Genomic DNA, 15,776 nt, shown 5'->3' on the forward strand with positions numbered 1-15,776 from the left:
TCCTTGCATCCCTGGAATGAAACCTATTTGGTAATGGTGTATGATCTTCCTGATGAGACGCCGGATTCTATTTGCCAGAATTTTGTTGAGGATCTTTGCATCTGTATTCATCAAGGACATTGGTCTATAATTTTACTTTTTTGCAATTTTTCTGTCTGGTTTCGGTATAAGGGTGATGTTAGCTTCATAAATACTATTTAAGAGTGTTCCTGATTTTTTAATTTCATGAAAAAGCCAACAAAGGATTGGTAGTAATTCCACTAGAATGGTTTGAAAGAATTATTTAGTGAAACCATCAGGATCTGGGTGTTTGTTTTCGGGACTACTTTTGTTTACTCTTTTAATTTCTTCAATATTGACAGGTCTTTTTAGATATGCTAGATTATCCTGTTTTAAATGTAGATTATGAGTCCAAGAATTTATCCATTTGTTCAAGGTTCTCATGTTTCCTCACATAGATTCAAGATAACATTTGAATAACTGTAGCATCTGTTTTGATCTCCCCTTTTCAATTCTAATCCAGTTTATTAGGTTTCTCACTGTTTCTTTGTAAGTTTTTTTAGTATTTTATCAATATTGTTAATTTTTTCTGAATTTGCTCTTCATTGATATTTCAGATTTATTTTATTTCCACTTCATTGATTTCTGCTCTAAGTTTTGTTATTTCCTTCTGCCTACCTATTTTTGGTTTCTTTTATTGATAAATTTTTAAATTTATCAGTGGTGTGTTTAAGCTATTTATGTAGTCCCCTTCTTTCTTTCTGATTTTTGCTTGCAAAGATATAATTTTTCCTTTTAGTATTAATTTTGCTATGTCCCATAGATTCTGACTGTTTTTGTTTTTATTGTCATTTGTTTTCAGAAATGTTTTGACTTTCTCTTTGGTTTTATCTCAGACTCACTGGTTGTTCAGCAGTGTGCTGTTTATTTTCCAGGTGTTAAAGTTTTTCTTCTGTGACCCTTGGTATTTCAATTCTAATTTCAATGCCTTGTGATCTGAGAACGTAATCCATACTATTTATTTCATCTTGACTTTTTGGAGATACTTTTTATGGGCCAGCAAGTGATCTATCTATGATAATGACCACATATATATATATATATATATATATATATATATATATATATATATATATGTGTGTGTGTGTGTGTGTGTGTGTGTGTGTGTGTCTTTGTGTGTGTGTTTGTATATATCTACTAGTTTATATATATGTGTATATATATATGTGTGTGTGTGTGTGTGTGTGTGTGTGTGTGTATCTACTAGTCTACTTTCTTTTATTTCACCTTTCAGAGCTAGTATGTTCTTGTTGAGTTTCATCCTGGTTGACCTAACAAGAGATGACAGGGCAGTGCTGAAATCTACCACAATTATTGTGTTGCTATTGATTTATTTTTATAAATTTGTTAACAATTGTTTTAAATATTTTTCTGGTCCTCTTTGGGTGCATATATGTTTAGTAGTGTTATTTCTTTTTGTTATATTTAATCTTTTTATTTTTTATTAATAACCATCTTTGTCCTTTATAAATTTTCTGAGTCTAAATTTTTGTGTCATCTGGAATTAATATGGCCAATTCAGCTTTTTTAAGTTTTTCTTGTCTTTTTTTTTTCTTTCTTTCTTTCTTGGTTTTTGGGTCATATCCGGCAGCACTCAGGGGTTAATCCTGGCTCTACACTCAGAAATTACTCCTGGCAGGCTCCGGGGACCATATGGGATGCCGGGATTCAAACCACTGTCCTTCTGCATGCAAGGCAAACACCTTTCCTCCATGCTATCTCTCCAGCCCCCTTTTTTAAGGGAATTGTTTGCTTGAATTATTTTCCTTTAGCGTTTGATTTTGAGTCTGTTTGTTCTGACTATTCAGTTGTGTTTCTTGTAAGCAGCAGAATATTGGATTCAGCTTTTTGATACATTTTGCCACTATGTGTCTCTTAACATGTATATTTAGCCCATTGATTTTGAGAGAGATAATTATCATGGGATTTAGTGTCATCTTTTTGTAGAAGTTTGGTTTGGCTGTTGGTCTGTCTTGTCTTAAAGTAGATCTTTCATTTTTTCTTTTAAGGCTGTTGATGAGTCTGTAAAGTTTCTGAAGCTGCTATTAATTCATGTAGGAATGTATACTTCCTTCAAACCTAAAACTGGGTCAGGTTATGTGCAGTATTCTAGGCAAAGGACTCATTTGTTGAGTTTTATTACTACAACCTACCACTGCCTTCTGACCTTGAGGATTTCTTGTAACAGGTCTGCCTAAACTTAAGGTGCTCCTTTGAATGCCATTTCCCTTCTTGATCTTTCTGCTTTAAGTAATAAATTCCTATTTGTGGGATTTGTCATTGTGACTAGGATGTGTCTTGGGGTGCTTTTTTTGGGGGGGGTACCTCTTTTAGCTGGTTCTCTTCAGGCATGCAGGATTTGGTTGCATGCCTACTTTAGCTCTGGGAGTTTCTCTGCAATGATGTCCTTGACTGTTTATTACAGAGAATATCTCAGAGCAAAACTCCCAGAGTAAATCTAGTAATATATGTCTGCTAAACAGTTATACTTTTTCTGGGTTTTGTTTGTTTGCTTGTTTGTTTAGCCACATTCAAGGTTTTAAGGGGTTAGTCCATTTAGGGATTGCTCTTTGAAGCCTGGGGTGACCATATGGGATGCCAGAAATTGAATCTTAGTTGCCTTGTGCAAGGCAGGCATCATATCTGCTGGACCTATTTTTTATTTTGTTGTTGTTTCTGCTAACTTTTGTTAAATATTCTAAGAAATTTTTATAGAAGGCTTTATCAAGCATATGGCATGAGAATGATTTTTTGCCAATCATAGGCTTGTTTATTATAGTCATCATTTTTTTCAGTGTAGAAATTTTAGTTTGATATTTGCTTGCTTTTTTTTGGTGGTGAAAAATTTTATTGAAATATTTATCATATTATTGATATAAATACAAAGTCTTTTGAAAAGTAATCTCAAATTAATTCTTTTAATTTATTTTATTGTATTTTTTAATCTCAAATCTTTTTTAATATAATGTGTATTTTAATCATAGTGGCTTACATAATGTTCACAGTAATATTTTAGGTACATATTAACATTGAATCAGGGGAATTCCCATCACTGAATTGTCCTCCTCCACCTCCGTTCCCATCCTGCCTCCCATATCCTCCACCCTCAATCCTGGGGCTGGTAGAATGATCTTAGTGATCTTACAACTGTTTGGTAATGGTACCTCCATTATATCCCCCTGTAATTGGGAAGCGGGACTAGATAACTCAAGTTATGTGGTTTTGTTTGAAGAAGAGAAAAGTAATAAAATGGGGTAAAAATCAAAAACACCAAAAATGGGTGGAGTCCTTTTAGAGGCACTCATCCTCAATTTGCCTTTTTTTTTTTCTCCAGAAGCACACAGTCATTGAAGGTGTCTCTGAATATAAAAGTTCTACCTCTGGTTGCTAAGTTTATTTTATTGATTCAGATCTAATATTCATGACTTTAATCTTTCAATTGCCATTTGAGTATGATGGGAGAAAAAGGTTTAGTTTTCCAAACTATTTGATGAAGAAGTTTTTCTTACTGCATTTTATGAATTACCTCCTTTCTCAATTCATATATCTGAATACTTATTCTAGTTTTTAAAATTTATTCCATTGGCCTGAGAATCTGTCATTACTATAATCCAACACTTTTTTTAAAAAAATATTTAACTTTCAAGTATAAATTTAGGAAATGCAAGACCCCCTCATCTATTCCTTAGGATTGCTTTAGCTATTCAAGGAGTTTCATTATTCCATGTCCCTAAAGAATGTCATATAAATGACATTTATAATAAGCTAATTGGGGGGGGGGATTTTGGGCCACACGTCATGATGCTCAGGGGTTACTCCTGGCTATGCACTGAGAAAATGGCCCTGGCTCGGGGACCATATGGGATGCCAGGGATCAAACCCAGGTCCATCCTGTGTCAACCATGTTCAATGCAAATGCCCTACCACTATGCTATTATCACTCTGGCCCCTCATAATTAGTTAATATTTGATCTTCTAAATGCTAAGTGAAAAATGATCATTTTTACCATGATAATTCTTTCAGTTCAATTCTCACCCATTTCTTCTAACAATAATGTATAATTTTCTTTGTTTAAATATTTTACCAGCTTTGTTAATTTTATTTTTAGGAACTTGATTTGTTGTTTTTCTAATAACTTTTAAATTGAATCACCTTGCAATTCACAGTTACAAAATTATTTATGCAATATTCCAGTCATGCAATATCCAACATATATTCCTTCACAAGTGGACATTTCCTTCCACCAGTTTTCCTAGATCACTCACAACTGCCTCCCCCTGCTGTCCAATGGAACAAATTCTCTCTCTCATGCTTTCCTTCTCTTATATTTTTCATTGAGAAGCTGTTATTTAAAGTATTGTAACGTTTAAGGGATATACTCACATCACTTTCTCTCCTTTCAGCACCCAGTTCTTGTCCAGAATGATTCATTTCCAACGACTATTGTCATAATAATCCTTTATATTCTCTTACTGTATCCCTTCACTCTTTGTGGCAAGTTTTTTTTACCATGGAACAGTCCTCATGGCCTTTGACTTTCTTGGGTATTATCACAGTACTATCACTTTTTTTGGATCTCACAAAATGACTGTGATCACTCCACATCTATCTACTCCCTCTAACTCATTTCACACAAAAAAATCCTCTCCATATCCATACATATTCCTCCATTGATCTAGAATGCAAATTTCATGACTTGAATTTTCCCAACATGCATCTGTTCTCTGGCATTTAGGTTGTTTCTAGATTTCTGGCTATTACAGATGCCTTTTGTGCACTATGGCTTGGGCCCCTTGTGTATAGTCCCAGAAAGGGCAATTCTGGGTAATAGGCAAGCTCAATTTTTAATTTTTTGAGAAATGTTCATACTATTTTCTAAAAAGGTCAATGCTGAAGGTCAGTTGCTGAAGCAATTGACATTTCAAACAGCAGTGACTGAGAGTCCCTTTCTCCCACATGCACACTAAAACTGGTTGTTCTTGTTTTTGATGTAGGCTAATCTCTGTGGTATGAGATAATATCTAATTATTATTTTGACTTGCATCTCCCTATGATTAATGATGTGAAATATTTTTATGCACCTTCTGGCCAACTATAATTCTCTTAGAAAGTTTTTATTTTTCTCCTCTCCCCATATTTTATACAGTCAGATATATTTTTCTTGTTAAGCTCTGCCAGAGCTTTATATATCATAGATACTAATTTTAATCAGGTGGGTACTTACTAAATAGTTTCTCTGATCCATGTACACTTTATATATATGAATGCAGGGGGGTGGACAATTGGAAATGAGTCTTATAATTTTTTTCTTTCTCAGGACCAGAGAGATAGAACAGTGGTAGAGTTTACTTTACATGTGGCTAATCTGGGATGGATCCGGGTTCAATTCCTGGCATCCCAGATGGCCTCCCGCGCCTGCCAGGAGCGATTTCTGAGAGCAGAGCCAGGAGTAATCCATGAGAACTGTCAGGTGTGGCCAAAAACAAACAAAAAATATTTTTCTCTGGGCAGAAAGATAGTACAGTATTGTTGCAAGTCAGCCCCTGAAAAGGTTGACTGATGGAGGGATGGAGGATGAGGTCTTTCCCTTCCAGCTAGGAGCACGCGTCTGCCACCCTGTCCAGCCGATGGTTCTGAGGTGAAACGGCGGGTAAACAGCTCGCAGACAGTCAGGCTCGTGGAAATATTAGCTTTATTCGGTGGACAAGTCTGAAGTCCAAAGACTCAGCCTCAGTTCCAGCAAAAAAGCCCCGGCCTTCCACAGACCCTTGTTTTTATCCCCCAGAGTCAGGTACCACCCAATGGTGGGACCAAGTACCACCCAATGGTGGGACAGAATCAGGTGCCACCCTAGGGTGGGAACAGAATGCCAGGTCACATCCTAGGGTAGGGCACAATCACCAATCAGTTTAGGGTGAGTAACATAGTAATCCCCTAAAATATTTACATACACAACACAGTATGTAGGACATCTGCCTTGTATGTGGACAACCCAGTTAATCCCCACGATCCTATATGGTTCCTCTAGCCCAACTACATTCAGACAAGAAGATACTGGGTGTGACCCAAAACAACAAGAAAAATTATATCTTTCTTTTATGCATCATTATTTACATATAGAAATTCATAAAAGGGGAGGGGGCAAAGAAAAAATTCAAAACTGTATTTTATAGTCTTTTACTTTACTATATAGATATATTGTGCAGGCATTTTTAAAATTAAATTAAATTTTTAATTATATCTTTATTTAAGCAACCATGATTAAAAATATGTTCGTATTTGAGTGTCAATTATAAAAAGAACACCCCCCCCTTTCACCAGTGCAACATTAATGGTGGGAATGCTGGCACTTTTTAATGGACTCTAGGATTTTCTATGCAGTCTGAATTCTTTTCAAATTTGGCATTTTCTTATTTCTTTGTGTTTTGTTTAGAAAATCCAGTACTCTACTGCATATTAATGGTCATGTAGATATCTTTGTCTTGTGCCTGATCTTAGTGGAAAGGTCTTCAGTTTTTCGCCACTTACTATATTAACTAGATATAGGTTTGTTAAACCTTTCTATAATCTTTAATGTAATCTTTACTATTTTCAGAAAAGTTTCTTACATTCAACTTTTCTGAACACTTTTTAAAAATCATAACTGGTCATTGTATCTTGAATGCTTTTTCCACTTCAATTTATATGTTTTTATTTCCCCTTTTTTTGATGTATCATTAATTATACCTATACAAACCCAAGAGATTCACTGAAGTGATAATTGATTTTACACATTTGAAATTAATATTTAAGAAAATAAATCAATTCATACATTAAAATATAAGGAAATCTACCTGCAAGATATACATTAAATACTTGAAAAAAGTTAATTCCTTGAGTAACATAAAGAGAAATCAGCACACATCACAAAGAATGAGAACAAGCAGTGTTGGTGGGAATGCCGTCTAGTCCAACCTTTATAGAAAGCAATATGGAGATTCCTCCAAAACCTGAAAATTGAGCTTCCATATGATCCAGTTATACTACTCCTAGAAATATACCTAGGAACACAAAAATGCAATACAAAAATCCCTTCCTTACACCTATATTCATTGCAGCACCATTTACCATAGCAAGACTCTGGAAACAACCAAGATGCCCCTCAACAGATGAATGGCTAAATAAATGTGGTACATTTATTCAATGGAATATTATGCCACCGTCAAAAGAGATGAAGTCATGAAATTTTCCTATACATGGATGTACATGGAATCTATTATGCTGAGCGGAATAAGTCAGAGAGAGAGAGAGAAAGAGAGAGAGAGAGAGATACAGAATGGCCTCACTCATCTATGGGTTTTAAGAAAAATGAAAGACACTCGAAATAATTTTCATAGACAAAAGAGAGGAGGGCTGGAAGTTCCAGCTCATGACATGAAGGTAACCACAAAGAGTGATGAATTTAGTTAGAAAAATAACTACATTGAGAACTATCCTAACGAAGATAATATATGAGGGAAATAGAAAGCCTGTCTAGGGTACAGGGGGTAGGGGGTGATAGGGTGGGGAGGAAGGATATTTGGGACATTGGTGATGGAAATGTTGCACTGGTGAAGTGGGGTGTTCTTTACATGACTGAAACCCAACCACAGTCATGTTTGTAATCTAGGTGCTTATATAAAATATTATTAAAAGAAGATAGTTTTTTTTTAAACAATGAAACATTATTTTCTGTTTCTGTAAAATAGCTTGTAAACATAGTCAAACTTTTTGAAAAATAAAATTTATTCCATTGATTAGATATAGAATACACAAACACAAATACACATATACACACCACATACAATTATGGTAAATATAAAAAATAGAAATTAGTTTTTTATTATTAGGAAAATGTTGTTTTAGGATGAATACACATCTGAATGATGTTCATCCCCCCACATGTGGCCAAATGACATTAACAAGTATTAAATAAAGATATGATTAATACAAAAATGCCTTCTTTTAAAAATAAGATGTAATTTTGCTATTCAAAATCATAAATCACCTAGAGTACTTTATAGAAAAAATCCACATATTATCATTCAGATGTGATGCACAGGGAAGTCAAATAAATGTTGCAAATTAAATAAAAAGTTTTATATTATAAAAACAACCAAGTAGTTAACAGGAAAAGAGAGATTTTATGTAAAAAAGATATGGTGAAGAATGGTATTTGGTATGAACTTAATGAAGCTATATATTCAACTGTTCATCTGTAATGGTGCACAAAATCTTACATAGTGTTATGATTCCATGTATACCAATAAAATTTATTTTAAACATCAGAAATAAAAGGCTTCTTCTACACTGTGCCCTCTTTTAAAAGCATATTTATTGTACCTGAGCAGTGGCACAAGCAGTAGGGCATTTGCCTTGCATTTGTCTAACCTAGGAGTGATTGCGATTCGATCCCCAGGCATCCCATATGGTCTCCCAAGCCAGGAGTGATTTCTGAGAGCATAGCCAGGAATAACCCCTGAGTGTCACAGGTTGTGGCCCAAAAAACAATAAAACAAAACAAAACAAAAACCTTATTTCTCTCTTTCTCTTCTCTAACTTTGGTTCAACTCTGAAGATGCCTATCAGACACAAAAATGATTTCTATCCTGTTTTTATTCACTGTAATAATAATAATGTGTTCTCTTTTGAACATCTTCTCTTTCTCAGTTTCCTCATATTTCTTTCAAATTACTTTTATAAAAATATTCTGTATCACTAAAATTAGAAATATTAACAAGAAAATTCAATGAACACTGTATTATCACATGTATTATTGATCATCAAACATTTTATTTACAGTCAAAATATTAAGTATAATCTCATTTTTATCTCTTCCCAATATAGGTCTCTACAGGACCTTTCTAAGCAAACAGACATCCCTTATGGCACAGTTCTAGACTCTGCAGTTTATGACCATGTTCGCATGAAGGGAATGAATCCTTTTGAGAGGGAAAGTATGTATTCCCAAATTTGGAGGATGATTAACCGAAGCAATGGATCAGAGAACAATGTACTAGAGTCTCAAGCAGGAATACAAAAGGTAAAGTCATAATTCTCCATTAAAATCACACCATTTTGTCTTCTATAATTGGATTTTTAATTAAAGAATATATTGGGTATAGAAGATTTTTCTGCTTCTCAGTAAATCAGTAGAGAGAATGCAAGGTCTTCTCTGGTGTGGTTAATAGATCTATCTCATAACATTGCATTATAAAACAGGTTCTAATATTTTGTTCAGAACAAGGTAAATATTAATATACATTAATTTTAAAGAGTTATATCATTTATAATATAATTGTCGCTATTAATAAAGTCATAAACTATACAGAACCCATTCCATAAAACATTTAGGTTATTCATTTATTCCAAATGACTCAATATTGACTCATTCTGTTATTAGATGAAAATCTTTTTTATGATTACTCACAAATGTGAAGCTCTCTGTAAGTTAAAGTTCATGTTATCAGCTATCTGAAGTATTTCAATTATAATTTCCAAAATTGAAAATATTCAAATGTTATATATGTCTTTTAGAAGCTACCTTATCAAAATAGTTTTAGAAATAATCCAGAATGTGAGAAAATATGAATCTATTATTTTATAGAAGGCTGTGTCAACATGTATACAGAAGCAGTTTTTTGTTTCTCAGACACCATCAAATTTCATAAGAAAAATTGTTGACTTAAAAGTATTTCTGTAACAAAACTTATAAGAATCCTAATGATAGACATTCAGGGATGATTCTAAAATGAATTTATGTTGTAATAACAACAATAGTGGTATTTAATCTTTCTCTGTAACTTTCCACAGCAGAATGTTTTAGATCCCAAGTATAAGTTCCTATTTAAATTAAATTTCAGCAATATCATATAGTGTAATATTTTAATAATTAGCAAAATGGAAGTGCTTATATTCAGTGAGAGATGAGAACTATAACTAAAATGTCCAAGCAATAGATATCACCAAGCAAGTGGGCAGGGAGAAGAAGAGCGAGACCAGAAGTGACCCAGAAATAGTGGTAAAGAGTTTAGTTAGTGATGGTGAAGGTGCAATATCTCTGTACATAAAAACCATAAAAGTTGGCAATATAGCAACCAAAATTTACTACATATATGTTTGTATACAGATATATTCACACCAATATAAACATACTATATCTATGTCAAGTGAAATGGACTAAATTTTGATAAATAATTGCAAAACATCATGTTATTATAGGGATTCAAATTGGAATCTTCTCAAGTTGCATATATTAGATATAGGTCCCTGAAGAGATAAAATATTTGGCAAAAATACAAGTGCCCAGAACCAGATGTTTGGATAAATTGTTTGGTATACCTACATAATGGAATATGACTTGTTATGAGAAAAGAGGAAGTCTTGCTTTTGCTACAATGTGGATGGAACTGAAGATATCTCATTAAGTGCAGTTGGTCAAAAAAAGAAAGTCATTTACCAAATTATTTCACTCAGATATATAAAGAAATAAACTAATTTAGAGAAGAAAAATGTTTACCTGAAAGAGGACAGTGAGAAAGGAGTGGAAGGAAGGTATTAAATTAAGTAGTGGAAGGTTCTTACCACTTTTATGGCTGTCATGAGGTAGTAATTTGTATCACTGAATAATAAACATTTTACTATTTCAAACTACCCATAAGCCAATAAAATAATTATATGTATTCTGCCTGATCAGGGGCTGGTCATAAAGAATCGAGGGTGCCAAGGAATCCAACCAAAGCTTAGAATTAAAAAGAATGAACAATAAGAATTGTAACAGCATTAAATATCCAAGCCAAAATCAACAACAGTGAACTCATGAGATCCAATCTTTAGCAACCAAACTTAAAATGGTGCCTGTAGTGATGGCAGACTGGAGTGGTGGTGGTGGTTTGGGATGGATTCTGGATATACTGCTGGAGGAATTTGACACTGGTAGTGGGATTAGTCCTGACATTGTATGTCTAAAACTCAACTATGAGAAAATTTGTAAATCACAATGGTTTAAATATTTTTGTTTCATTTATATTTTGTTTATATTTATTTTTAATTAAATACTTTTTATTTTGAGCAAATTGGATTACAAATCTTTCACAGTAATATTTTAGGTACATAGTGACATAGAATCAGGGGCATTCCCACCACCAGTATTGTCCCCCCACCACCCCTGTTCCCAGCATGCATCCCATATCCCCCCATTTTTGACCCCCGGGTTGCTAGTATAAGTGGTCCCCTCTGTTTCTAGCTTGTTGTAGATTGGGTTTTGATTGCGCTGCTTGTTGTTGGCTTTGAATTTGGTGTTTAAGTCTGATCATTTTTTATTTCTACTCAATGTTCATACACCTGTTTGGTCTTGATACCCTCCATTATTTCCCCCTCATTTTGTGAGGCAGAACAAGATGGTTCAAGTTATGTGGTTCTGTTTGGACGAAAGAAAGAGAAAAAAAGGAGGTGTAAAAATGAAACAAGAAAGAATTGGGAGGAATACTGGTTTAATTATTTTTTCAGTAGACTGGAGCAATATTACAACAAGTAGGATGTTTCCCTTGCATGCAACCCAGGCTCAATCCATATTGTTTCCAGAGCACTGCCAGGAGTAATCCCTAAGTACAGAGTCAGAAGTAAACTTTGAGTATCCCTAAATGGGTAACCCATAAACAAATTAAAGTGCAAATGTGACTATTTAAAATATCTGCCTCATCTCAGGACTTTCTTCATTATAACAATTTCACTTGGTATAATTTTATCATTATTTAAACAGCATGTAAAGAAATGTTACAAAATAGAAATACTAGATAAGGTAAAGTATGTTTGAAAAGACAATATAATATTTGAAAGGTGGGATGACTATATCACACTTGCCCCAAAATATAGGGAGGAGGACAGATAAGGAAAGAAATTGAGGGAGAAAGAAAAGATGGATTACCAGCAAAGAGGTTTGGGGCCAAGGGATCTGAATACATCAGTGGTCTACCTAAAAACCCAAACTATGAAGTAAACAACAATAAACATAAGGGATTAAATCTTTAAATAGCAAACTTAAAAGAAACATGTCAAGGGGGTTCTTGGGAATAGAGGTGGGTTGATAAGACAGAATCTCCGAGCTCTGGTGGAGAGAAGACAATACTGGTGGTGTGCTTTGTTCTGGATCTTAATATATTTAAAGCCCAAATATAAATAACTTTGTAAAATTGATGCTTAAATACAAATATTTAAGTGTATTAAAAGTAAGTAAAATACAAAAATTATGCGGAAAACCACAGTCATATGATTCTGAGTAAGTTATATGTGACAGACCTGTAATTAAGGTCCATATTTTATATTATTTTCAAAGGGCAACTTTAAATAGTGACATAAAGGACTGATGCAAAGAAATGTAGATAAAAATTTATATTCCCTGGTATGCTGATTTTTTTTATAATTGTAAATAAATTCTTTACTAGAGTCACTCTAAGATACAGTTACAAAATCATTAATAATTGAATTTCAGTCATGTCTTTTCTTCTCTCTCTCTTTCTTTTTAGACACTGTAATTTGCAATTTGTTACTGAGGGGCATGATGATTTTAAAAATGTATTGTGAATTTAAAATTACACAAAACTTTACATTTCTCAGTTGATATTATTTTATGCTTTTGCAGTAGTTCTATTTATTGGAGGAGGAGTAAAATAAATGCAAGGTTCTCACAGATAGTGCATCAAGTAAGGCAAATGATTGAACCTGGGCTTAATTTTTAGACCTTATGGACTGATACTTCCGTGCAAGTACAGCAGTAGTCCCTGAAAATAGACAGGTGTGGCCAAAATAAACACAAAAAGGACTGAATTTATAATGGGAAAAGCCAAAATAAAAATTTCTTGAAGTACATATTTTGTTCACTCAAAAGAAGATGCCTAGAAATTGATTAGCTAAAGATTAGATAATAGTTATAAGCGTATTTGATTTAGTTTGAAATATCTTGGCCCAATTCTATTGAAAAACATAACCAACCATCAGGCAATCCACTACTAAAACTTATGAAAATAAAAACTATACCATATTCAGTGATTTTCCCCTTCAAACAAGTAATCATGTGCATAACATACAAAGCATAATTGTAATATATTTTGTTGGTTTTTAGCTTGTGCTTTGCAGAAAATTTCTCAAAAATCTGTTTTCACAGTGATTATAGAAAAATAAATTAAAAAAATAAATCAAAATCAAACAAGCATTCTAAGTTAATGCTCTACCAAAGATCGCCTTCTAGGGAAACCTGAGTCACAGTGGAAATAATTCTCACAAACTAGTACTTTCTTTTAAAATTTATTTTACTGAAAACATTGTGATCTTCAAAGCCCTTCAATATTGATTTTTAGACTCACATGAGTCAGAGCCATTCCCACCATCATTGTCAACCTCCCTTCACCAATGAACTCAAAGTCCAATATATACCACCATCCTTTGCCCCCGGCTTGATAGTATAACTGGCCCATTTAAGTTTAGATAGTTAAATTTTAGGTCTATAGATTCTATAGTATTTGACTTTATTTGGATATTTAGTTCTGTCCTTATTTTTCTCTACCAATGCTTATGAGACCACTTAGCCTCTGCCCACCAGCCTCGCTTTTATCTTTTCTTTTTAGTTTTATAGAAAAATGCATAAATATGTAGTAAAACAAAGAAATGTGTGTCCCAAGGTTCTATGAGAAAGGAGGAAGCCTCTAAAATCTAAGAAATAAAAAGGGTGGGTGTGGAAGTTTTTTTGTTTTTGCATAGGCACAACACAAGTTGGGGAAAATTGAAAGAAAAACTTTTGGCCTAAAAATAGGGAGACTCTACCATTAAGCGTCCTTCCATAAGACCAAGTAGAGGATTCTGACATACTAAGTTGTCTTTCTGTTCTCAGTAAAGGTTCCTCTCAATCACAGTTATTGCAGTCAAATTTTTGTAGTTGAAGTTCCTTGTTTTTGCACAGAATCTATGTCAAAGTCAGGGTGTCATGGAGCATCTCCTGGTTTCATTTTACTCTTAGGTGGCAATGCATGGAACCCTGCCCTGAAAGCTATTTCCGAGTCAGCAGGGTGTCATATGAACCCACTCTGGAACAAGTCAGTGACATGGCAGCAGTAGGGCCTTTTCTGGTAGAAGTCATATTCTGGTGCTGGTGCAGAAAACTGTGTTGATTTATAGATGGAATTCAAGGTTCAGGGGTGAGTGGTCATTGTCCAATAGCATGAAACCTTAGCCAAGTCACTATGACAAATATTAAGGTGAAAAGTCCCACTGCAAAATTTATAAGTTCTTATTCCTTAGATAAGAACTTGTTTCCATACATAATATTTTCCATTGTAATATGCTTACTGAAAAAGAAATAGTGATAATACTGGGCACATTGGGTAAAATTATCAAGCTAAATAATCCCTTGGATCTAACATGAACTCAGAACCAAAGATAAAATTAAATACTAGAATTTTCTACTAAACAGATCCCCCAAAAAAGGAATGGGAAAAATTACTTCTACATAAGGAAATGGACAATCAGAATTATACCTATTAAAGAAAAACATTAAAGATAAAATATACATATCCCATTTAAGCTTTTTCAAATAGTCTGGGGCTGTGTGTGTGTGTGTGTGTGTGTGTGTGTGTGTGTGTGTGTGTGTGTGTGTGTGTGTGTGTGTGTGAAAGAATCTGGAGTGTGAAAGAATGTGGAGTACAGCTTCAGCCTGCAACATGGTCTTATGAAGTCTGAACAACGGCTCCCATGAGTCACATATCAATAAGTGTTTTAGAGCTGGGAGTTTCTCAAAAATCGAATCTGGTAGTGAGCAACAGTCACAGCAATGGGAGGTAGGAGAAAAAGGGCTGCCAAGAGCAAATCAGTTGCAGCAGTGTTGACAACGTCTTCTTGAGCTGAGCAAAACAACTGGGGATCTGTCTTCTTCTTTTTTTAAGATATTTTTATTTTTACCACAATGGATTAAAAATTTTTCACAGTAATATTTTAGGTACATAGTGACATTTAATCAGGGGTATTCCCACCACCAATGTTGTCCTCCCTCCACCCCTATTCCCAGTATGATTTTTTTTTTTTTTTTGCCACACTCAGTGACACTCTTGGCTATGCGCTCATAAATTGCTCTTGGCTTGGTTGTTTCCAGAGCCTGGCTATTGTAAATAGCACTGCAATAAATATAGGTTTGAGGAAGAGATTTTGTATTGCATTTTTGTGTTCCTAGGGCATATACCTAGGAATGCAATAGCTTGATCATATGGGAGCTCAATTTTCAGTTTTTTGAAGAATATCCATATTGTTTTCCAGAAAGGCTGAACTAGATGGCATTCCTACCAGCAGTGAATAAGAGTTTCCTTTTTCCACATACCGCCAGCACTTACTGTTCTTGTTCTCTGTGATGAATGCCAGTCTCTGTGATGTGAGATGGTACCTCACTTTAGGTTTGATTTGCATCTCCCTGATGATTAGTGATGTGAAGCATTTTTTATGTGTCATTTGGCCATTTGTATTTTTTCTTTTAGGAAGTGTCTGTTCATTTCTTCTCCTCAGTCTTTCCTGAAGCTATATATTTTTTCTTATTAAGTTCTGTCAATACCTTGTATATTTTCGATATTAACCCCTTGTCTGATGGCATTGGGTGAATAGTTTCTCCCATTCTGTGGGTGGCTTTTGTATCTTAGGCACTATTTCCTTTGAGTTGCAG

General features: G+C 34.1%; 1 protein-coding gene across 1 annotated transcript in view; it reads left to right on the forward strand.

The window, feature by feature from the left end:
- The window catches only part of GRID2 (glutamate ionotropic receptor delta type subunit 2), a 1,564,419-nt gene that overhangs the window by 1,290,377 nt on the left and 258,266 nt on the right, over positions 1 to 15,776 (forward strand). The window contains exon 13 of the mRNA XM_049789891.1: positions 8,927 to 9,122. Coding sequence (XP_049645848.1) covers positions 8,927 to 9,122 — 196 coding nt within the window. The remainder of the gene's footprint in view (positions 1 to 8,926; positions 9,123 to 15,776) is intronic.

Source organism: Suncus etruscus, chromosome 16 (genome assembly GCF_024139225.1).
Source record: "Suncus etruscus isolate mSunEtr1 chromosome 16, mSunEtr1.pri.cur, whole genome shotgun sequence".
NCBI lineage: Eukaryota > Metazoa > Chordata > Mammalia > Eulipotyphla > Soricidae > Suncus > Suncus etruscus.